The following is a 26,228-nucleotide window of genomic DNA, read 5'->3' as shown; positions in this document are numbered from 1 at the left end:
CACCGAGGGTTAAACTGCTGGCCACGCTGCCCGATGAGACTGGAGAGCTGGGAGCTAGGCTCCCTGCCTCCAGGGGTCAGCATGCCGCATCCATCTGGGAGGCTGGGTTGCTGGAGCACCAGGAGCCTCCGCTCCTGGTCTCCAGCTTGGAGCCGCGGAGCATCTCCCTTGCCCCTGCCCATCCCCGGTGTGGCACACCAGGGGTTAAGTCCCTGTGCCGCCGCAGCGGCTTGTGCCTTTGCAGTCCGGGACAAGCTTGTCACGGCTGCAAAGGTGTCCTGCCGCTCTGGAGTGCTGGCGGCCTGGGAGCCCTGCTCCCATCCCCAGCCATCAGCGGGCAGTGTACAGTCGGAGCACCGGGAGCGGAGCTCCCCGCCTCCGGCTGGAAGCGCTGAGCGGCTCCTTTGTTCTCCCCCCGGTGTGGCACACCGGGGGTTAACATTAGGCACCATGGCCGCCGGAGCCAGTTTCCAGCAGCAGCGGCGCTAAGAGCCGGCCCCCAGCGGGCACACACTAGGTTGCCGTGGTCCCTCCCTGGACCGCGGCAGCTACACAGACCTTCCCGGCGGTAGCGCCGGCAACATTAAACTCTCGGCACCTAGCGCCGGTAACATATTTAAAAGATGGCGCTTAGCGCGTATAATACAATTAAATGTGGCGCCTAGCGCCCATAGTTCATTTTAAAAAAATGGCGCCGCAGCACAGGGGGTTAACCCCTTCAGTGCCACGGCAGCCATTAACCACGTGTGGCTCGGCCTCCGGCCACAGATGCTGGGCGCGTCAAGAGGGGCTGTTTGATGCGACTGCAGCAAAAGATGAGTGAGGACACATCTGTATATAAATAACACTTTCCAGGGCACCTCTTAGTTTAAATAATTTGCTTGACCCGGTGCCATTCCTTTAACAGAGAGACGGCATTCACAGCACTAATAAACATGCAGAGACTCCAAGATGAATCCAAAGTATCAGGACAATTTAATATGTTGGCTTTAGCTTGGAGTTTGTGCGTGTTTAATAGTGCTATGAATGCCGTAACGTTGCTATATACAGTATATACAGTACAGTAGTCTTTAATCAAATAAGGATTATCCTGATTTGACTAAAGACTAGTTTGCATTGTACATGAATAATACTGATAGACTGTGCACCACAAAGCCATTCCCCTTCCTCACAAGACCACACCCTTTTTTGGGCAAACATGGTTGGGGGTAGGGGCCGGTGTGGCGGTCCAAAGCTTATTGTTGCACCTGAGCCCACTACTCACTAACTCTGCCACAGTTTGAAATAGCCAGAGTCCTGTATGGAGCGGAACATACAGATCACTAGCCGGTGATTGTATATGGGTAGCGGTGAAAGTATAAACCAGCGCTTGTGCCATTTTGCAGGTTTTGAGCTATAAATTGTAGGGTCTCTCTAGAGGTATGTAGATCACTTCTGTATTTCACTGTGGGGCTTTTACATAGTGACAAAATGGCACTAGAGACTACCCTAAAGGAACAACATGAGGGCTACGCAATAGCGCACTTCATACTTCACCTGATACAACCTCTGCCTCCTGATACAGATTTGTCAGGTCTGGATTATTTGTTGAACCCGGGGCAGATGCAGGAGAAAAAACTGGAACGGGTTTGCAGTATTGAAAAGCAGCAGGTTTTAGTAGGAGTATTATAATTCATTAAATGATAATAGGCATATAAACTGGCAGAAAATAAATAAGTCCAAATGATGTGAGGCTGAAAACAAAGGTCTGGCAGAAAAACAAAGTCCAATTAATGAGGCTGGAAACAGGTGTCTGGCAGAGATATAAAGTCTAAGTAATGAGGCTGGGAACTGGTGTGTCAGGCAGAGAAATAAATTCCAATGGAGGTGAGACTGAGGAACAGTGGGCCTGATTCAGACCCGAGCGCTCGCAACCGGGACGATGGTGGCCCACAGCGCATGCGCACAACGGAGCCGGCTCCGTCGTGCGCATGCGCGAGACCCGGCTAGCGACGGGCAATCCGTCACTCCGGGTCTCGCAACAAAGGGGACGAGCTGTCAATGTTGAGTGACAGCCCGCCCCCTTTGGTGGGCAGGCCGGGGGGGTGGCTGCCCAAACGGAGGCTTTCCTATGAGAACGCCTGCCGTTTGGGGCCGGCCCCACTGACATCACGAGTGTCAGAGCGAGCGGCTCTGAATCAGGCCCAGAGATCTGAAGTTCTGGAGTGGGCTTTCAGTCCGGAGAGCTGGGGGAGTCATAACTGTGGGGTAACGGGGTATAGCAGGGTAGATGCGGGTATCTGGGAACAGCCTGAGGTGGAGACAGAGCAGGAAACGGAGCACTGCTGGGACTGCAATAATCACACCGAGCACAGAGAACTCTCACACAGCTTGCACTGTGTACACATTGCACTGGCAACTAGAGGGTGTGCTGAACACCCTTAAGTACCAAGGGAAAGTGTATGATAGGCTGCTGAGAGTCACATGCAAGAAGCTCCAACCTGATTGGCCCATTCAGGTCACATGCCCAAAACCAAAATGGCGGCGCCCAGCAGTCCCCAGCGTGGCAGAACTGCCGGTCTCACCTGTCACCAGATGGCCTGTGCGCTTGGAACAACCATGCGCACCTTGCGCCAACCTCTAGACACCAGCACCCCAACTGGCAGGACCACGCCAAAGCACCCGCACAGGCAGAGACCGCGAACCGCCGGGTACAACAACTCTGTTGTGACAAGATTGAGCTGTTGGATCCAACTCATCATCCTTCAGTCAACTGACGCATTAAGATATTTTTAATGGGATATTTGATTAGTGTAACGTGTGGTGTGTGTATGCAGGTATTTGCACTGCATTTCCAAGAAGAATGTTAAGGATAGGGGGGTTGGTGTATGGTCTGGTACTTGCTAAGCCCCTTTATGTGACTTGGTCATGCCCCTTATGGTGGCACACACTGGCCTCCTTGGGTGGACCTTCCATCTAGATTTAAGTTACCAGTCAGCCTTTGGACTACATACTCCTGTTCTCATTGGCAGGTGCTGTCTCTTCCTGCCAGACTCTATCCTGTTTAATTTTCATGTAAGATTGGGGGGAGTATACAGATGGATAGGAATATTGTATGTACTTGTATATAACATAATGACATTGCTAATCTCCAGTCTCTGTCCCTGTGGATATTACAAAGTACACACTCACCTCCATAGGATGTAAATTTCTTTATTAAACATTCAGCCTCCTCAATAATCGTGTTTTCTATTCCTTTCTTCCCCATTCCGAAGTCTCGTAGTGTCGAAAGTGTAAATCGTCTCATCACTTTCCAGTTCTCACCATTAGCAAAGACAATACCTGAACAGAGTGAATACAGGTCACTGTGCTGATTTATAGTACACATTAGTTCTACAAATAAAATATTTCTTCTGATATGCGAATAAAAAATCCCTCATACCCTGGTGTACAGTATATATTTGACCACTCTCCCAGAATCTCTAAGAGACTCCTGAATTACTGTAGGGGAGAGTCTCCTGGGCCTTGGAAAAGTGGGCACTTCTCCCGCAACCTGGCGACCTCCAGCACTTACTTTCAAAAGTGGGCGGTGCAATGGTGCATAATAATTGCGATTCGCTATGAACTACATCATCACGGGCCCACCCCCAGCTAGACAAAGCACAAAATCGTGGCCTTGATGACGTCATTCGTGGCACCTGGACCCCATCCAGCGGAGCTGGCAAGTCTTCTCCAGGGAACTCTTGGGGGTCTATTCATCACCATTTCCAGTCAATTTTGACCAACTCACAGCACAGGAAATCATGGAGGGAGGGACTGAAATACCATCCAAAATTTGTGAGATCCGTTTTTAAATCCGAGTTCTGAACTGTGAGATGTCCCCAGTCAGGTCTCGGTTAGTCTCGGAACCCCTACATTTGGGTGTGTTCGATTTTCTCAAAAACCGAACCGCTCATCTCTAACAGTAAACTGTCAGCTTTACGTCAATCCATCACCTACTCTCAGCCGAAACCACCTTCCCATATCCCAGGTGTCATATAGCTGAAACTTTACATGTACAGTGGAGAGAGAAAGTCTCTAGTATTATACTTATTCCAGCATTTATATTAGTTTACAATTATATTTCTTCATATGGGACCAAAATATGATCAGATCTTATTGTACGTACCAGTAAAAAAAACAAAGGGGTCTATTTACTAATCCTTTGATGGAGATAAAGTATTTATTATTAAAGTATGTGTTTGAAAAATGACAGTTAGGAGCTGGTTGGTTGGTACTTTATCTCTGTTCACTTGATCTCCATCCAAGGCTTAGTAAATAGACCCCAAAGGACCTGATTCAGAGCTGCGTGTAAAGTTGCTGCGATTGTGGCCACTGTCTGTGTTCAGAAATAATTGCGCAGTTTCATCAACATGCCCACGGTAAAGTAAACCTGCATGCAAACGACAGTGGAAATACAACTGAGATTCGAACCACTCTGAATTGCTGGTAATTGCTCAAAAGGCCCCAACACCAAAGCTGTGCACCTCCAATTTGTCGCACTGCGCAGACCTCCCAGACAAACAGATCTGCTGTACGTGCATTCAGAGTTACATGGAATTCATCTGCATCTCCACATGAAGCTGAATAGCTCTAACTGTATGTTGAGTGCGCGTCGTGAGTGTGTATTGGGAATCGCAGGCTATTTAGAGTTGATTGTACACAGAGCTCCATTTGATTTCAGATAGATCTTTACATTAAGGACGGGCAACTCTCAATCAGCCCTGATGTCTCTACTATAATCCACAAATGCTGAGCACAGTTGATTCTTAAGCTGGGTGCACACCTGACAGATATATCTGCAGATGATGGTCGTTCAAACACACTGAACAACCATCACCTGTCATCTGTCTGCGAGTCCCGCTGGCTGGGGGCGTGTCGCGCCCCCTCCTCCCAGCCTCTGCAGCAAGTGTATGGGTGGTCGTCTGACCACCCATACACACAGCACGATGGACAAATATATCTGCAGATATATTTGGCATTGGCTGTGCAGCAATGAGCCCTATACAGACATATCGCTGGTACACACAGTGGCCGACGGGCACCCAATATATTGGCCAATCAACTGATCGGCCAATATATCTGCCAGTGTGTACCCAGCATTAATGTGCAGCATTTCAAGAGTTCTCCATCAGTGTATTATTATTATTATTTTTTTTTTTTAAATGAACAAAAAAAGTTACCATTATCCTTCATTGTTTTAGCAAAGATTGGGATGTGCGGTCTATTAGAGAATTCCTCCGCATGGTTGATTAGAGCATCTTTGATAGCATCATAACCACATAGGATGACCGTCTTTGTCATGCCCAGTTGGACGCTGAATACCGGGCCGTACTTCTTAGCCATCTGTAAGTATAGTAAGAAATAGTTGAATTAATTTGAGCTATATTCAGCGTTACAATTTTGCAGTAATCATTGAGCGACAGTTGGAAGTCATACCTTTGGGATTACCATGCACAAATGCAGCAATATCTATTCTCAAGAACATAATACAGAACAATCTCCATCAAGGTATTACTGTTGTATCCTAAAACCATACTGGCCTACCCTCCTGGAATGGGCGCAAGTTTCCCGAAAATTGGGTGGTGCTCCCGGCCACGCGGAAAAGTGGGCAAGCCTCCAGGAAAAGAGGGCAAGCCTCCAGGAGGCTAGAGCCACCTGGCACAAATGGCCGATGACACAATTTGTGTTGAATTGTGTCGTCATGGCACAGCCCCCGCATCACAATGTTTGTAATTGCCGTACTTAATACAAGGGCGGTGCTATGATGGCGTGATTGCATTATCACACCCCAGATCTATCCACCCTATGGGGCAGCGAGCAAAATTTGGCGAATCCGGGCTGCTGTAATGTGCAGCCAATGCCGCAATGACTCGCACCAGCAAGATCACCACGTGCAATAGGATTGACCCCTAAGTGTAAATGACCATTCAGCATTTGCAGTCTCCTACACAGCTGGTCCCTGACCATTTGTAGTACAGCTTAGTAAATACAGGTAAATGTCTTCCCAAATTTCCTATTATAAAGAATGTGGGGAAACTAATGTACCCAATTTGATTTTTCCTAATTTAAATAGCCTCCTAGACCTTTTTGGATAAATGTAGGATTTTTTTTGTTAAATATATGTATTTTAATTGTAGCCATATGTGACTTATTGACATTTTAGCAGTGGTGCTGTATTACCTCTATAAATGTCCTATAAGGCTTTCCCATGTCAATCAGGTGCATATTTCCTATAATCGGCAAAGGCTTCGGTCCCGGGGGGAAAGTCGTGTCCTTGTGTTGTTTCTGATTGTTAAAAACATAGGTCAAAAACAGGATGATCACGGCGGACAGAAGAATGGTGACTGGGTCCATGGCAATCAGTCTTCTGTAAAAGAAAGATAAAACATAGGTAGGTTATTAGAAATGCTATATACTAGAATACAAGCAATGCACAAAGTTCTTTCTTCTGTCCTTCATCAGGTCTTACACAAGGGACAAGTAATGCAAGCTGGAAGATTGTTGATGGACCACAATGCAAGTAACATTTTTGTATGGGATCTAAGTCTACTGGGGTTTAGCTCTGACATTCCAAACGTTCAAAGGGTGCAATATGAAGCCTTTGTATCAATAAGTAAAGCCAATCCTGTTATTTGTACTCTCAATAAATTAAACTGTGGTTGACTCACTCTTGACAACATGTTATATCAGGAAGTGTGGACTACTGTATAGCTGAAGTAGCCTGTGAGACTAATGTAGAGTTTGACAAGCATATGGGTCCTCTACATATACAAAAAAATTGGCATCTAAAGTCCTCCTAAATCTGTCTACTAACTAGAGATATGCGCAGACCCCCATGGTTTGGTTTGGTTTTTGGATCTGGATTTATCTTCGTGTTTTAGTTTTGCAAAACCACCCTCATGTGTTTTGGTTTTGGATTTAGATCTGTATTTTAAAAATAAAAAAAATAATTAAAAAAAAAATGTTAAAAACATGTAATTTGGACACTTTTTTCCACATGTTTACATGCAATCCAAAACTCAAGTTCAGTTTTTAAATCAGAGTTCCGAACTGACTGCAGAACCAAACCGGGACCCCAAAGTGATTCTGAACTCCTATCGACTTGGAACCCCTAAATTTGGTTGTTGTCAGTTCTTGGGGAACCGAAACTGCACTTCTCTACTACTAGCTGACTCATCCTGACATCATTTAGATTTGACGTTTACTGATAATAACTGGACCAGATAAATATTACTGAGTCAGTCCCTTTTGGATTCACTTTCATATAGGGATAGGATATAATTGTTACAATCCAATTTTTGGGAAAAACTTTGTTTGTAGATTATTCGATTTTAAATAAATGGTCTAAAAAATAATATCTGTGGATTTGATGATGAATGACAAGAGTTCAGGCCCTAATGGAGGGTACACACGGGCAGATATTTTTAACAATATGAATGATAATGATGGAAAAAATCGTTACATCGTTCATATCATTGACATGTTTGGCATGCATCGACCAATGATGTGCATTCCCACATATCAGATAACGATATCTGAAGTCTTCTGTGTTTACAGTCCAACTTGGATGACTTCATCAGTTAAATACTGTAAAAAATCATTCATCGTTAATGAGATCGTTGGTAAAATCGTTCATCGTTATCGATGATCTAGCAAGTCTGACCATGTGTATGCACCATAAGTTTGAGATCTATGAAAATTAGGTAGAAGGTAAGAATGAGTTCAGTGAAACAGAAATATGATATAAGACAAAACTCCTGCAAAATGTAAATAAATAAAGTAGATAATCGAAAAGAGGAGGTCTTTTACCATCTAAGAAATTAGAAAATTTTAATTCTAACAAATTCCAATGAGTAATGCTAACAAGATATGGGAAGCAACAACAACAATAAAAATTAAATAATTATTTACAAACATTGGGATATCTGCTTAAAGCCTGGGGGCTCTATTCAGAGGCGGCCGTACAGTCTACGACCGCACGGCTGCCTCGATGTTTGTCTAGTGCGCATGCGCACGAGGGAGCCGGCTCCTTCGTGTGCATGCGTGAGACCCGCTACGACCGATAGCGCCGGTCGTAGCGGGTCTCTTTCCAAAGGGGGCGAGCTGTCGATGTTGATTGACAGCTCACCCCGTTTGGAAGGCGGGCCGGGGGGGTGGCAGCCCAAACGGAGGCGTTCCCATGGGAACACCTGCCGTTTGGGGGAGGCCCCACTGACATCACTAGTGATGTCAGTGGAGAGCTTCCGCCTCTGACAGAGCCAGAAGCTCTCCGGGGCTTACGACAAGTGAGACCCTACCCTAGGGTCTCGTCATAAGCCCCGATGGTCGCGATGATCAATGACCATCGTGACCATCACCATAGCGGTCATTAGAGCTGTGGGTGTTAACCCACAGCCTAACGACCGAAACAGAGGCGGCCGGTCAGGATGCAAGCGGCCGCCCAGTTTCTGAGCGACCGCTTGCATCCTCCGACCGCCTCTGAATGAGGGCCTGGATCCTTTCAAACCAACTTCTTGAAAATCCATAAATTGTATATCAAAGAGATCCTTGTTTGAAAAATAAAATGGCTAAAAGTATATTGGATGATCCCTTTATTAAAAATAATGTTCAAACAAAAGGTTTTAACAGAAGTGTGGGATGTAAAATGTGTTAAACAGTATAATATAACAATAGCAAACTTTGGATTTTTATATAAACAATAAAATGTATAAAATTAATGGATTTGTAACCAATGCCAAAATATGATGTACTGATTATGTAATATACAGCACATGTAGTCTAATTATGTCGGTAAGACTTTCGGATCTTTAAAAGTGAGATTATCTGAACATATAATGTATACAACATTGAAAAAGTTCTTCAGACAGGGTCGTATTCAATTAGTCGCGAAAAGTCGTAAAAGTTTTGCCTGTCCGACTTCCGCCTACATCGCGTGTTTTGGCCACTGAAACTTTCGGACGTGCCCTCACTATTTTCCCTATTCAATTCCAAAGGATGCAAAAACACGTCCTGGCGATACTCAAACAGGTGCAAAGTGCTGTCAAAAATGGGGATATCAACCTGACACCCCCCAAAAGATGCACTAACATTGGGGATCAATATAGATGTCCCCGAATAGCACCACTGAAGCTATTTGGGGTACATAAGTGCTGTCAATTACCTCTAATTAGCGTATTTGCACAAGTGGTGAAGAATAGCATTAAGTAGTATTTTTTGGAGAAAATAAGTAGTCCTGTCAAAATTGGGGTACTTGAAAATGGGTGCAAGCATGGTTTAAAATTGCAAAAGTGATTTTTTTAAAAACATAAATAACATACCTTCAGCAAGCACCTGCAATCCAAAAAACAGCTCCCCCATACTTGCAGACCCCCTAAAAGTCTATTTCGCTAGTTTAAAAGTTTGTACCCCCACTTTGCACTTTTTTGCCCCCATTTTTTGAGGCGTACCTTATTTTTGTTTGCTTTTTTTGGATGCAGTTATGCTTTGGGGGGCTGTCCCAAGGGTGCTGAGTGGTTTCCCGACGTTTGCACCCCAAAACCGCAATTCTTCACTTTTTCTCACCACCTATTCATAGGCGAATCTTTTTCGCCTATTACATTACATTGCATTTTCGCGTACGCAAAAAGTGTTTGAATGGGGCAAAAAGTTTCCGCCTGGCAAAATTACGTCATCCGCCATTGCTTTTCGCGTCTAATTAAATGCGGCCCATAGTCCCTGTCATTACATTAAAAAAAATAAAATAAATGTTCAAAAAGTCATATTAATAGTTTCAAAGGGTTTGAAGATATAAGACCACAATGGCGTGATAGAAACATTGAGGCTCAATTTGGGATATTTTAATTCATTTATAAATTGGGCCCTTAACAAGAACAAAACTTTGATTGTGAACTAAACTGGTTTATATAGGATATAGGATATGTAACATGTTTTAATATGTTGTAATCATGTTGACTTTTGGGGGTATATACAGTACTTTGGGGTATATACAGTACTTTTGGGGGTATATATAGTACTTTGGGGGGATATCCAGTACTTTGGGGGTATATACAGTACTTTGGGGGTATACACAGTACTTTTGGGGGTATATACAGTACTTTGGGGGTACTGTGGTGAAGCTGTATACAAGGACGCAGCCACTGGACTCAGCATACACAGAAAACATTGCCGACACGCTACCATTTTCTGGGACACTGCCGACGCCACCTACAAACGGCGCCAACATATCAATCATTCTGCAACATCTGGGCGCTGCGAGCGAGCGAGAAGAAGATCTGCACTTGCGCAGTACAGGTCATGTCCATGCGCAGATCCTCTAACATCGGAGTTGTATGCAAACCATCGGGTTTATGTACAACTATGAGTCAGGCAGCGGTGCATGTCCAAAAATCTGTGACTCAAGCTCATTGTCAAAACATCATTCTATCTTGTGTACAAGATGCTCTATGTACAATTAGGGGAACACAATTTTCGAGAGGCACTTTAAAAGATAGGTCCATATGCAGTGCCCCCCCCCCCCCCGCCGTACTTGTTGCCCTCTGTGCCTCCTTTCAGGTGATGTCTACAGAAAGATGGCACATGAGTAGAAGATAGCAAACGTCTATGACACAATCCCAGAGTTTCACAGCAAGTAACAAGTATAGAGGCCCCTGTTTCCCACATCAAAGCACAAGTTATTGTCATGTCACTGATGACTGTATAATCCACTGACAACGTCCAGCCACATCTTTACATTGTCTATACACTATTGTGGGGCTTATGTCTATACACTCATTTTAACTGACGTACGCTTTGTAAGATTGTACTGGCTTTGAACTTTGTGCTCATTGAAATGTGTCCAAATGAACATTTCCCTAAGTGCGTTATAAGCACATACTGTATACATCCACATATATAACATGACCCCCCCCCCTCCATGTCTCTGTACTACAAAATAATAAATTAGCAACCTTCCAGTTAATCAGTGGGTGATACACAGACACAGAACAATAAAGCTGACATAAAATACAAAGTACATAATCTCCGTCTTGGAATATTAGATATTAAACCCAACAGAGACAGGTGTTAAACACACAACCTGATATTCCAGATATGCATTTACGTGTACTAGAAGATACTTATCTGAGCAAAAGTTTAGTAAGTAAATAACTATTGGTTTATACAGGTGAATTCTGTATGGTAACATTGAAATGTCTGTAATGAGACACACGCTGACATGTCACAGTATATAAGGCTAAGCTAAGGCAAAATGTTCTATGGAAATGCTGATAACTTGGGTTCTTACTGTTACTGTTAGTACAGCGGATATTACACAAAGTGCTGCTTCTCTCTCCTGTCCTCCTGCACTGAGTGTTGTGTGTCTGCTTTAAACACTTGGAGAATATTTAAACCATTACATCACATCTGACTGTCAGAGGTCTATATAAATTCCAGCTGACTCCTCCCCACACTAGTCACATATAAACACAAGGGAAGAATGGCATATGTAATGTATGTAATAACAATGTAAGTTGTACTGTTATCAGGGCCGGATTAAGGGGGGGACGACAGCTGTGGTCGTCCCTGGCAGGGCCGGATTAAGGTCTGTGGGGGCCCCTGGGCAACAAACTTGTGGGACCCCCTAACAGTGATCCGAGTATGTATGTGTATATATATATATATATATATATATATATACACATACACACACACAGTGTGCCCTCCCCCCAACCAGCCCACCAGCAGCACCACACTAAAAAAAAAAACATTTATTAACTCACCCTCTGGGCCGGGGCGATGTCACAGTAGCAGCTTCTCTCTTCGTTTCACCTCTGCGGGCTCCAGTCCAGATGCGACTGTTGAGGGGGTGGGCTGGCGTGGGGCTGCGCAGCGTGACCTCTGACGTCACGCCTGTATTGTTGTACAGCCCCACTGCACAGCCTGCCCACCGCTACAGAGGGCACTGCATAGGAGGGATGCTACAGGGGACACTGCATGGGGGGGCCATTACAGGGGGCACTGCATAAAGGGACACTGCACGGGGGGCACTCCAGGGGACACTGCATAGGGGGGCTGCTGCAGGGGTCACTGTATAGGGGGGCCGCTTCATGGGGGCACTGTAGGGGTGCTACTAGGGTCAATGCATTGGGGGGACAACTACTGGCCCCACTGTATAGGGGTGGACTACTACTGGGGGCACTATATTAGCGGCACTGCATAGGGGGGACCACTACTGGGTCTGGGGGCACTATATAAGGGGCACTACTGGGGGCACTGTATAGGGGGGCCACTACTGGGGGGCATTATATAAGCACTGCATAGGGGGCATTACTACAGTGGGCACTGTATAGGGGGGACCATTATTGGGGGCACTGCATAAGGGGCACTGCTACTGGGGACATTGCATAAGGGGCCCCCACAAGTTTGCTGCCCAGGGGCCCCCACAGACCTTAATCCGGCCCTGACTGTTATACCGCTTTTATACCTAAATTCCGGGTCTGACCAGGAGGTTAGAACAGGGTTCCAATACGGATCTTTCCCAGAATTTCCCCGGTGCCGACCCAGGATGTTCCCGAGTCTGTGCCGCTCACACCGGAGTCAGGTCTGCAGTGACCCAGCTATTCTGGCGTTGAAGTGGACGCTTGGAGATGGTGTCATCTCCAAGCGCCACTGAAGCTGGCCAATCGGCAGGCATGTGGCACGATCCAAGTCATCGTGACCCAGATCGTACCTTTTAATCTGCAGGGTTTCACAGGTCATTCCCGTGCTAAACCGTGCAAGTTACCTGGGTTGGATTGCCGGGTCACTCCACCCAGGAATCCAAGAAGTTACCCGGGTTAACCCTGCAATAACCCGGGTTTTAGCTCTGGCGTAAAAGGGGTATTACATTGTTTAACAGCAGATGCCAACTATGAGATCTCAGTCAGCATGTCAATCATGCTGCGACTTAGGGGATCAGACAGCGAGATCGCAGGAACTGTTTTGCACATGCCCAAAACGGGTACTGCGCATGCACAGTTTTCCAATAATTGGAAATCTGTGTGAGGGGCCGCAACAGTGTCCGGACATGAATCATGCCCAATGTTCATCATTTCTGTAAAAGCACTATATAAATTTGCATGCAGGCTATAGATATATGATGTATGCACGCAGGCAGCTTTGAAATTCCCTCCTTGCTTATATGTAAATGCAGCAGGAGATGAATGACACCACCTGCTGCATTAGCGATCCCAGCACTGAGACCGAGGTTGCTGGCTGGGATCACCATCGCTACCATCGGTGGTCGATGGTTGTGATGGAGGACAGCGTCGGGCTGCCTGCCAGCTGAGTAAGCATCAGCTTACTCAGGCTAGCCGGCTTGCGAGGCCAGGAAGCTGCATCAGTCGATGCAGTCCCTGGCCTTGCCACTCCCGGAAAACGGGGCGGACACTCCCCCATTTCCAGGAGCGCCGGCCAACCATGCCCCGCCCGTTAAATGGCTCTGCCTGTCAATCAGGCAGAGGCACACGTCTATGCAGGACCCATTCTGCACACTCGCAGATTCCCGATAATTGGAAATCTGTGTTCAGCATTTCGTGCACTGCTGAATCAGCCTCATAGTTTTGTGTATTCAGTAATTTGTTACAAATGTATTTTTGTAGTAAACAAAATATGTTTTTGTTCTTATTTATATTTGAGCTGGATACAGCTGTATACGGTACATTGCACAGGTGTGCTTCACCTTTACTCAGATTACTACATCATACTGTCTCACCTTTATCTGACAAACAGAACTCAGCTCACCTCTGTCCTGTGTACTATTATTACATAATCTTCCCTCCTGTGACCGCTCCCCTCCTCTTCTCTCTAATGCTGAGCCTGCTGTATTTCTGGTGAACTCTCGCATTTCAGACTATATTTATTTTTTAACAGGTATTTATTAGAGATGAGCGGTTCGGATTCTGAGGAATCCGAACCGCTCCGAACAGGTGGAATCCGAGTCCACCCAAACGCAAGTTCGGGTGTTCCTGCCTGACTCGGATTCCACCTCGAGGTGAACATCACCCAGCCGGCGTCGGATTCTCGTGAGACTCGGGTGACGTTCGGCCTCTATAAAAAGTGCGGCGCCCGGGACTCGGCGCCATTTTGCAGACAGTAAGACAGAGGACGGACATAGTTACAGTATTAGTAGTAGTACCAGACTAGTTATTCCAACTTATTGCCACTGGACTTTAAAGGGCATTAGCCTTCTGATTGTGATATCAATCATAAAAATAAATAACATCCGTGACTTTACTGGGCATAAGCCCACTGTGTATACAAGCTCTGTGACTGGGCATACTGTAAGTCCAGTTTACTGGGCAATAGCCCACTGTGTGTGTATACTAGACTAGCTCCGTGACTGGGCCTAAGCCCACTGTGTGTATACAAGCTCCGTGACTGTGCATTAGCCCAATGTGTGTATACAACTCCGTGACAGAGCATAAACCCACTGTGTGTCTACAAGGTCCATGACTGGTCATAAGCCCACAGTGTGTATACAAGCTCCGTGACAGGGCATAAACCCACAGTGTGTATACAAGCTCCATGACTGGGCATTAGCCCACTGTGTATATACAAGCTCCGTGACTGGGCATAAGCCCACTGTGTGTATACAAGCTCCGTGACTGGGCATAACCCCACAGTGCATATACAAGCTCCGTGACTGGGCATAAACCCACTGTGTGTATACAAGCTCTATGACAGGGCATAAGCCCACTGTGTGTATAAAGCTCCATGATGGGCATAAGCCCACTGTGTGTATACAAGCTCTGTGACTGGGCATAACCCCACTGTGTGTATACAAGCTCTGTGACTGGGCATAACCCCACTGTGTGTATACAAGCTCCATGACTGGGCATAAACCCACTGTGTTTATACAAGCTCCATGACTGGGCATAACCCCACTGTGTGTATACAAGCTCTGTAACTGGGCATAACCCCACTGTGTGTATACAAGCTCCATGACTGGGCATAACCCCACTGTGTGTATACAAGCTCCATGACTTGGCATAACCCCACTGTGTGTATACAAGCTCCATGACTGGGCATAACCCCACTGTGTGTATACAAGCTCCGTGACTGGGCATAACCCCACTGTGTGTATACAAGCTCCGTGACTGGGCATAACCCCACTGTGTTTATACAAACTCCATGACTGGGCATAACCCCACTGTATTTATACAAGCTCCGTGACTGGGCATAACCCCACTGTGCGTATAAAAGCTCAGAGAATGGGCATAACCCCACTGTGTTTATACAAGCTCCGTGACTGGGCATAACCCCACTGTGCGCATACAAGCTCCGTGACTGGGCATAACCCCACTGTGCGCATACAAGCTCCGTGACTGAGCATAACCCCACTGTGCGCATACAAGCTCCATGACTGAGCATAACCCCACTGTGCGTATACAAGCTCCGTGACTGGGCATAAGCCCACTGTGTGTATACAAGCTCCATGTTTGGGCATAAGCCCACAGTGTGTATACAAGCTCCAAGACAGGGCATAAACCCACTGTGCGTATACAAGCTCCGTGACTGGGCATAACCCCACTGTGTGTATACAAGCTCCATGACTGAGCATAACCCCACTGTGTGTATACAAGCTCCGTGACAGGGCATAAGCCCACAGTGTGTATACAAGCTCCGAGATTGGGCATTAGCCAACTGTGCGTATACAAGCTCCATGAGTGGGTATAAGCCCACTGTGTATATACAAGCTCCATGACTGGGCATAACCCCACTGTGTGTATACAAGCTCCGTGACTGAGCATAAGCCCACTGTGTGTATACAAGGTCCGTGACATTGCATACGCTCAGTGTAAGTCCAGTTTACTGGGCAATAGCCCACTGTGTGTGTACACTAGCTCCGTGACTGGGCCTAAGCCCACTGTGTGTATAACTTTATACAAGCTCAGTGCCTTCACTGGGCATAAGCCCACTGTGTGTATACAAGCTCCATGACTGGGCTTAAGCCCACAGTGTGTATACAAGCTCCGTGACTGGGCATTAGCCCACTGTGTGTATACAAGCTCCGTGACAGGGCATAGGTCCACTGTCTGTATACAAGATCTGTGACTGGGAATTACCCCACTGTGTGTATACCAGCTCCGTGACAGGCCACAAGCCCACTGTGTGTATACAAGCTCCATAACAGGGCATAACCCCACTGTGTGTATACAAGTTCCGTGACAGGACATAAGCACACAGTGTGTATACAAGCTCCTTGACTGGGCAATAACCCCAATGTGAGTATACAAGCAACGGGACAGGGCATAAGCCCACTGTGTGTATACAAGCTCCGTGACTGGGGATAAGCCCACTGTGCGTATACAAGCTCCGTGACAGGGCATAACCCCACTGTGTGTATACAAGCTCCGTGACGGGCATAACCTCACAGTGTGTATACAAGCTCCATGACTGGGCATTAGCCCACTTTGTGTATACAAGCCCGTGACTGGGCATAACCCCACTGCGCGTATACAAGCTCCGTGACTGGGCATTAGCCCACTGTGTGTATACAAGCTCCGTGACTGGGCATTAACCCCAATGTGCATATACAAGCTAAGTGACAGGGCATAACCCCACTGTGTGTATACAAGCTCCGTGACTGGGGATAAGCCCACTGTGTGTATACAAGCTCCGTGACAGGGCATAACCTCACATTGTGTATACGAGCTCCATGACTGGGCATTAGCCCACTTTGTGTGTACAAGCTCCGTGACTGGCATAACCCCACTGCGCGTATACAAGCTCCGTGACAGGGCATTAGCCCACTGCGTGTATACAAGCTCTGTAACTTTACTGGGCATAAGCCCACTGTGTGTATACAAGCTCCATGACTGGGCATAAGCCCACAGTGTGTATACAAGCTCTGTGACTGGGCATTAGCCCACTGCGTGTATACAAGCTCCGTAACTTTACTGGGCATAAGCCCACTGTGTGTATTCAAGCTCCGTGACAGGGCATAAGCCCACTGTGTGTATACAAGCTCCTTGACTGGGCATAACCCCACTGTGCGTATACAAGCTCCGTGAAAGGGCATAAGCCCACAGTGTGTATACAAGCTCCGTAACAGGGCATAACCCCACTGTGCGTATACAAGCTCCGTGACAGGGCATAACCCCACTGTGCGTATACAAGCTCCGTGACAGGGCATAACCCCACTGTGTGTATACAAGTTCCATGACTGGGCATTAGCCCACTGTGTGCATACGAGCTCCGTGACTGGGCATAATCCCACTGCACGTATACAAGCTCCGTGACTGGGCTTTAGCCCACTGCGCGTATTCAAGCTCCGTGACTGGGCTTTAGCCCACTGTGCGTATACAAACTCCGTGACTGGGCATTAGCCCACTGCGTGTATACAAGCTCCGTGACTGGGCATAACCCCACTGTGTGTATACAAGCTCCTTGAAAGGGCATAAGCCCACTGAGTGTATTATACATGCTCCGTGACAGGGCATAAGCCCACTGAGTGTATTATACAAGCTCCGTGAAAGGGCATAAGCCCACTGTGTGTATACAAACTCTGTGACAGGGCTTAAGCTCACTGTTTGTATACAAGCTCCGTGACCTTACTGGGCATAGCCCAATGTATGTATACAAGCTCCGTGAAAGGGCATAAGCCCACTGAGTGTATTATACAAGCTCTGTGACATGGCATAGCCCAATGTATGTATACAAGCTCCGTGAAAGGGCATAAGCCCACTGAGTGTATTATACAAGCTCCGTGACAGGGCATAAGCCCACTGAGTTTATTATACAAGCTCCGTGAAAGGGCATAGCCCACTGTGTGTATACAAGCTCCGTGACTCCAGTTCACAGTGATAAATTAATATGGATCACGAGAACGAACTGAGAGGAGAGCAGAAACAACATGTAAATGCTAGCATTGCAGCGGCTGGAAGTCCATCACTTTCATCTAAAGCTGATGCTCAAGGGCGTAGAGGCTTTAAACAATTAGGGAACCTGAAATTAAAAATGTAGATTTCACAGGGGTAAAGACAAAAAAACCCTCTAAACTACTATTGCAGAAACACAGAAAATTGGCAACATACCATTCAACAGACATAATGGCAAGGACAAGTGTGCATATGGGTCCGATGTAACCGATGGTTTAGCTATGTTCGCTTAGTATACGGTTGTGAGTTATAATTTACTGCTATGGTACCGTTGTGACTTATAAATAATATACTGCTATGGTACCGTTGTGACTTATAATATACTGCTATGATGATGCTGTTTGATTGCAAATACTTGTGATTAGGAAATTCTGATTATTAGGATATTTGTGATTATTTAGAGATTTTATGCTTGTAATCATTTAATTTGATAAACACAAAACTATGGTACAGATGTATCAAGCAGTGAAAAGATTGGAGAGGTGGCCAGTGGAGAAGTTTCCCATAGTAACCAATCAGCTACTGCCAATCATTTTATAGAATGTACTTGATAAATGCTACCTCAATGCTGATTGGTTGCTATGGGCAGGGCCTTAGAAAGCTTGGCCGGCCTGGGTACTTTCAGGGTGTGTGGCTTAATCCTGGGTGTGCTGGGCAGGGGTAATAGACTGCTGACATGTAAGAAGGGGGCACACTTGCAGTACCTTCGGACTCGCAGAATTTTGTTTGTAGCCCCATAGGGATGCAAGCAAAAATGTGTGAGCCCAAGCCACCGGGGGAGCTAGTTCCGGTGCTGTTGTTGGCATTTACACACCCTTGTAACAGCAACTCGCCCCCTCACATGTGGGTGCGAGATAATCGTACCTAATTGAATACCCTCCATAGTTGCACATACATATTGTACATCACATAAAAAGCCAGAATAGAACAAAAAGTACAAGGGTAGTCTAGAAAGTAAAGACCATTTGCGCATTCTAGAGATGTGCGCTGACCACGTGTTTTGGTTTTGGTTATGGATCTGGATTAATATTCGTGTTTTGGTTTTGCAAAACCACCCTCATGCGTTTTGGTTTTGGGTTGGGTTTTTACCTTTTTACTGAGCTCAAGCGAAAAATGTTCTGGAAGTGTTGATGAGTTGGAGTATTCAGTTAATAACCAGTTCAGTGGACTGTGGGCCTGATTCAGGTTCGTTCGCACGGAAGCGATCGCACGCTCCTGCTCGCTGCGAAAATATGCTAATGAAATGCAATCGCAGCACTAAACCAAGACGCCCATCACTGTACAAAGCCGCCCACTTCCCATGACATGCATCCGCAAGTCAGCGAAAACATCGGTAACATCAAGTAACATCGGAAACCATTTGCACCGCTTGTGGTTGACCTGACCCTGCTGCACAAGCTGCTAAACTTCTTGTAGCCTGCTAGACATCTGCCAGCGTATCCAATCGCAGGGGCTTAATTATGCACGCTCTTGTAACTGCGTTCAAATGCACAGGCACGCCTGCGTTCCACCGGCCACACCCCCTCTCCACCCCCGAACAGTCACTTCATGTCAATCACTCTGTGAAGGCTTTACGTGTTCACTGCGATTGATTCCCGATCGCAGCGGCCGGCTCACACGCGTGCAGTTTGCAAACAACGGCTGGATACATGTGAACGCAACCTTGCGACCGGGTCTGAATCAGACCCTAAGACTCATGGACAGATATGATAAATAATTAAATAAAGGCGGTGATTATGTGGAGAAATCGACAAAAGTTCTAGTTTTTTTTTTGTTTTGTTTTTTGTGGAATATCACACGTGATATTTGCTGAGAATAGAATTTACAAAACACAATGTAGAGGATGCAAATGAAAATTGCTGACAAGTAACATACAAAGTATACTGATATGTAGATAAATACTGGCTGCTGGCACCAGCTTAAACTGGAGATTCACTGTCAGATATAGGGCAAAATTTACTAAGCGCTGGGTTCTGAACCCCAGTAGTTTGTTGGCTGTTTCTGAATGACACCAAACCCGCAGCTTAGTAAATTAAGCCCTAGCCTTGTTCTATTATATTCTAAAATTTGTTTTGACAACGGGTTTGCAGAGTTCTTGACCATAATAAATCTGCGGATAGCAAAACCGCGGTCAAACGGCCGGGGTTTAGAAAATTTTGCCCGAAAATGTCTGTCAGACCTGACAGCCTGAAACCCAACAGATATATAGTGGCCATTCACTGTGAGATATTTTATAGTGCATGGCCCATGATATCTACTTTCCATGTTGCAACCTACATGTATGTGTTTTGCTGTATTATTTTGTAATTCTAAAAGGGGATGGAGATTTCCCTGAAGTGCATGACTGTTACTTCACACTAAGGGGCCTATGTATCATGCTGTTTTTACATAAAATTATTAGAGATGTGCGCGGACCCCTGTGGTTTGGTTCTAGATCCTGATTCATCTTCCTGTTTTGGTTTTGGATCTGTAAAAAATTTAAAACAAAAGCTAAAATCATGTCATTTGGGCCTGTTTACATGCCATCCAAAACCCGATTTAATTTTTTAAAATCCAAGTTCCGAACTGACTGTAGAACCGAACCTGGTCTATATTTGACTCAGAACCCCAAAGTGACTTCAGACTTGGGCTCAGAACCCCTAAATTAGGTTGTTGTCGGTTCTCTGGGAACCAGATCCGCACATCTCTAAATTTTATGTATTGTTCCTACTGTATGTACTATTGGCATAATCAGTGGCATCACAAGGGGGTGGCGGGCCGCACCCGGGTGTCACCCGTCGAGGGGGGACACCATGGTGCAGACTCCCCCCTCAGTGACAGGAGCCAGGTGCTGCACTGTAAAGATGCATGCAGCACTCGGCTCCTGACACAGTGAGGGAGCCGGCACTTCAGACAGGCTGGTCCCCAGGGGCAGCCCACACCACCCGGTGTGTGACAAAGATGGGTCACGGACCGTGATGCCACGCCCCTCCCGAAAGGCCACACCCTTCTCCCCGACTCGCGAACTGCGAACCCAGCCATCACTACTTCACCGCACCAGGTGTCAGATGAGGTAGGGACGCCACTGGACACAATGCAGGAGATTTCACAGAAATCTTCAGCAGAGTGCTAATTAGCATTGCAGATCTCAGTCCCCATTATTATCAATGGGGACTATGGCCCTGATTCAGAGCCGGACGCTCTGAAAGAGCGCTCGCTCTGAATCAGGGCGGTTTTTTTTTTTTGGAGCGGCCTCCTGGCCACTCACATAGCTGTGGCTGACCACCCACAGCTATTGCGAGTGGCCAGGATGATGGTCAAGACCAACGCGACCATCGGGCTTGCGACGAGACCCTTGTGGCAGGGTCTCGTGGCCGCAAGCCCCAGAAAGCTTCTGGCTCTAACAGAGACGGAAGCTCTCCCACTGACATCACTGGTGATGTCAATGGGGCCGCCCACAAATGGCAGGCGTTCGCATGGGAACGCCTCCGTTTGTGAAGCCACCCCCACACCACACCTCCAAAATGGGTCGCGAGCTGTTGATCAAAATCGACAGCCGCCCCCTTTTGGTGCGAGACCCGGAGCGACAGAGCACCCGTTGCTAGCCGGGTCTCGTGCATGCGCACGTCGGAGCCGGCTCCGGCGTGCGCAGTGGCCTAACATCGACCCGCTCGCGTGCGCTATGATCTGATCCCTATGTACCAAACTCCAAAATGCAAAGCTTTTCGGAATTTGGTCCCGGTAGTTTACACCATCTGCAGATGGTGTAAACTACTGTAAGCTTGTGGAGGCTCCAGTCTCTCCCCTGCAGCCGCCGGCCGGCTCCAGTAGCTGAAGCTGTGCACATGTGTAATGTCCGCAACCCCCGGAGAAGTCTTTCACTTCTGTGAAAGACTTCTCCAATTTGCCGGGGATATAACTCGCAGGGACAGCGGTTACCTCAACCACTGCCCCTGCGAGTTCCTCTTTGTACATAGCGGTATGGATAGATAGTAATTGCGGCTGCTCCACGATTAATAGTACATAGACCCCTAAGAGAGGGTGGTGAAAGAACAAATTTCATATGGCACTGGGTGTGGGATTATTTAACATTACACTATTGGATTTTCTTTTGCTTCCCGATATATTCATGTGACGAGGACGCATAAAAGAAGGTGTTTAATGGATATACATTCTTTCAAGGAAATATTGGAAGTGAAAATCAAGGTCTAATTTAAGTATATTTTATTTGTATTGTCTGTTTATCTATATTGGGGCACCAAGATGGGCTTTCCTACTCGTTGATTTTGGGTTAGGTGATACTCCAAGGTTAGTGTCAAGATTTGATGTGGTTTCGACTTCGACCCTGTGCATGGATTTGGACTGGAGCAGTGTGTTGATAGGATACAATAGGGAACAAAAAGTAGCACCAAGATGTTGACGAAGACCCAGAGCAGAGGCGCGGAGTATTACCCCTCCAGTGGTCTACACCAGGAAATCCCACAAGGGAATATGGGCTCAGCTGCGCCCGACGTGCCAGTCGTGGTCCTCTGACTGGGTCACCTGGGCTAGTACTAGTGGGATAACTTATAATTTGGGAATAGCGATCTTGAACCGATGACTGAAGCATATAGGACTTGCATCGATTACTGAGGAATATCGGACTTGCACCTATGGCTGAGAAATATTGGATTTGCACCGATGACTGACAAATATCGGACTTGCACCGATGGTTGGCTAAGGAGCCAAGACAGAGTTAACACCAGAGAAATCACTAACAGATACAGAGCGGCAGTCAGGGTCTACTGAAGCCATCTGTGAATACAGAGGAGTACAGCTACAAAGCTCACACGCAGAGCTGTGTGACTTATGGCATTGACAACCCAGGCCCTGCTGACCTGGAAGCTTCCTACCCATGGGTAGATTCGGATTGGCTGGGAGTGACAGCTGACTACCTAGCTGGACAGGATTGGCCTGATATCGATCCCCTGATGCTGGGCAAGATGGTGCCATCCATGTTGCTGGCCCAGCAGGAACAAGGCCATGAGGGACGTTAGCACTGCACCCCGAAACCTCTACAGTGCACACGTGTGCAGTGACATCGGCATTCGCGGAATCCGCCTGGTTTTGGGACTATTACCTGGAATCGTGACAGTTGGCTTCAGTCTACACAGCCTATAGGCGCACTAAGGTGGTATAAAAATAATTTCTGCATTACAGTATTTATGTGAGGTTTTGCCTTTCCATATTACATACACGAGTCTAGCGAGAAAGATTACCTGATGAGGAAATGGTCTACTTGACACTATATTGATACATAGGCGCCGATTCAGAGCTGCATGCGTAATTACACTTGCACTGCATGCATAGTACTAAATGCAGACATTCTCCTGTATTCAGAGCTGTCCCTAATCCTACACTTGTTCTCATAGCCATCATCATCACAGCACCCTTACATCCATCCTATACCTGGTGCAAGTGATCCATGTGAAATCAGATGGGTCTCTACATACACTCACCGCACCAGAGAAGGTATTAATGCTGCCCTGTGCCGGCCCTGCCCCCTGAACATGGGATGTCATGTGAGTCGGCGGGGCGACCGGCAGACTGGCAGGAGAAAGTAGAGAGTTTGTGCTTTCATTTGGGATTTTTTTCCATTTACTATGGGCTTGAAAAAAACTCTTCATTCTTTAATTAATTTGGAACCGACAATTTTTCTTTTTCTAATTAGCTAAATCTTCTACAAAAAGACAGAAATTAGGACATCATGCATTATTATAGTATACAGTCGGGCCACAATTTAATATTTATGTGCTCATACTGTTAGGATTGTTCTCTGGAGCGCAGCTTGTCAAACACTAATAACAATGTAACACATCTTGCAGCACGGAACCATACTGAAACAACTATTTATTTATTTAAAAATAGATACATTTGCACTGAAATCCTCTATGTAGATTTGTACAATTCTTATTTCTTTATTCTTATCTTAGGAGCTTTCATTCTGTTAGTTACTGTACTAATGTGATTAATAATTAAATAAAAATGCACAAAAAGTATTCTACAATATATAAATTAGATGAAAAAAATTCTCTGCATACAGATTTTGCTGGTATTCATAACAATTATGACCTATCTTACAAAACAATGTGGCTGTAAACAAGACTAGCTCCGAGGTATGGCGCAGATTTCATGAGGTATTGGTGCATTAATAAAGCCTGGTGCAGGGGTGAGGTCCAGGGTAGCTCCAGGTGGAGCCTGGAATGTGAAGTTCTGCAGAAGGGTCGTGAAGAACACAAACAGCTCCGTTTTGGCCAGGTTCTCTCCGGCACAGCTTCTTTTTCCTAGTTTTCAAACACAAATAGGATACAATGAAACCGGCAAACTGCTACGGCATGTGATTAAAAGGAGCATTCAGTACATGTTTAATAAAATATTAATAATGCTGAACATAATAAAAACTATTAAAATCCTAGTACTTTTAGATCTCCCAGTTGGACATATGCATTGATATGTCCTACTGTATTGGTGTAGAGCATTAGGCACCAGCAGGATGTGAAAAGAGGTTAGTCCAGACAGCTCATCCTTCAGCAAATCTGGAAGTTTATCATAAGGAACATTGGTATTCAATATAAATTAATCTAGCCAACCTGAGTCCAAGAGTTAAATCCTTTTTTAATGTACCATGTTACCCACAAGGGGAGTCTGGACTAGATTACCTCTGTTTCTACCCTCATCCAAGATATCCATTACTGCTTGGGGAGCTTCATTATTTTTTATCCTGTCTGGGCCTATAAATTGCCATGTCCTGTTTTCCCTAATGCTTAATTAGTACAGTTTACTCCTGCTCTTTGCTTCAATGTCATTTCTGCAGAACTTGAACAACAAACATGTACCAAACCGTATTACTAATCTACATTCCCGTGTACCAAACCGTATTACTAATCTACATTCCCGTGTACCAAACCGTATTACTAATCTACATTCCCGTGTACCAAACCGTATTACTAATCTACATTCCCGTGTACCAAACCGTATTACTAATCTACATTCCCGTGTACCAAACCGTATTACTAATCTACATTCCCGTGTACCAAACCGTATTACTAATCTACATTCCCGTGTACCAAACCGTATTACTAATCTACATTCCCGTGTACCAAACCGTATTACTAATCTACATTCCCGTGTACCAAACCGTATTACTAATCTACATTCCCGTGTACCAAACCGTATTACTAATCTACATTCCCGTGTACCAAACCGTATTACTAATCTACATTCCCGTGTACCAAACCGTATTACTAATCTACATTCCCGTGTACCAAACCGTATTACTAATCTACATTCCCGTGTACCAAACCGTATTACTAATCTACATTCCCGTGTACCAAACCGTATTACTAATCTACATTCCCGTGTACCAAACCGTATTACTAATCTACATTCCCGTGTACCAAACCGTATTACTAATCTACATTCCCGTGTACCAAACCGTATTACTAATCTACATTCCCGTGTACCAAACCTGGCTTATAGTATGCCTGACATTTCTTAAACAGTTTTTCTTTGGGTCCTCTCTGACTAGTGTTTATAAAGTATTTGTTGCAAATAGTTATCATATTATAATTATTATTGTTGTAAGGCCACAAAACACTCCATACATGAAACAGTTATTATAAAGGATAGAGAGAAGAAATGCAAACACCAATACAAAGGATAAGGAGGGCCCTGCTCATAAAAGAGCTTACATTGTAATGGATAGTAAATGAACAACTGTCTACACATAGCAGAGGCATCACGTTAATGGACTGTACTAGTATGTATTAGGTCCCCTGGTCCTGCATCCCAAATCCTTGGTATCTTCCCTGCCTGCTCCCCAAATGGTCTGTATCTGACTTCAACAACTCCTGCCCTCCATCTTTGTGACCACCATCTCCTCTCCTTCAGAATTACTCTCCCCCTACTCCACCTCCTTCCTCTGTAAACACTCTTACTAGATTTAATATTGATGCCCTTCATCCGTTCCTCTTCCATTCTAGATTCCCTCTTTCTTCCCCATCACTGCCCTCATCTACCCTGACCAAGCTTTCTCTCTCTATGACCATGCCCTTACTACTGCCCTCATCTACCCTGACCAAGCTTTCTCTCTCTATGACCATGCCCTTACTACTGCCCTCATCTACCCTGACCAAGCTTTCTCTCTCTATGACCATGCCCTTACTACTGCCCTCATCTACCCTGACCAAGTTTTCTCTCTCTATGGTCATGCCCTTACTACTGCCCTCATCTACCCTGACCAAGCTTTCTCTCTCTATGGCCATGCCCTTACTACTGCCCTCATCTACCCAG

The 26,228-nt window shown here is 45.9% G+C and overlaps 1 protein-coding gene and 1 pseudogene across 2 annotated transcripts in view; both read right to left on the bottom strand.

The window, feature by feature from the left end:
• The window catches only part of LOC148533748 (cytochrome P450 2C5-like), a 44,958-nt pseudogene extending 33,608 nt beyond the window's left edge, over positions 1 to 11,350 (bottom strand). Inside the window, exons 1-4 of the transcript XR_015877683.1 lie at positions 11,330 to 11,350; positions 6,202 to 6,388; positions 5,202 to 5,364; positions 3,172 to 3,321 (exon numbers count right to left, since the gene is read on the bottom strand). The product of XR_015877683.1 is annotated as a cytochrome P450 2C5-like (transcript). The remainder of the gene's footprint in view (positions 1 to 3,171; positions 3,322 to 5,201; positions 5,365 to 6,201; positions 6,389 to 11,329) is intronic.
• A 12,419-nt stretch (positions 11,351 to 23,769) lies between these two features.
• LOC148533747 (cytochrome P450 2B4-like) overlaps positions 23,770 to 26,228 on the bottom strand; it is a 109,742-nt gene continuing 107,283 nt past the window's right edge. Inside the window, exon 10 of the mRNA XM_088467237.1 lies at positions 23,770 to 24,220. Coding sequence (XP_088323363.1) covers positions 24,042 to 24,220 — 179 coding nt within the window. The 3' untranslated portion in view covers positions 23,770 to 24,041. The remainder of the gene's footprint in view (positions 24,221 to 26,228) is intronic.

This window comes from Taudactylus pleione, unplaced genomic scaffold, assembly GCF_031769625.1.
Source record: "Taudactylus pleione unplaced genomic scaffold, aTauple2 ptg000070l, whole genome shotgun sequence".
NCBI lineage: Eukaryota > Metazoa > Chordata > Amphibia > Anura > Myobatrachidae > Taudactylus > Taudactylus pleione.
The sequence above is the reverse complement of the archived record's forward strand: the minus strand, read 5'-3'. Positions and strand labels throughout refer to the sequence as shown.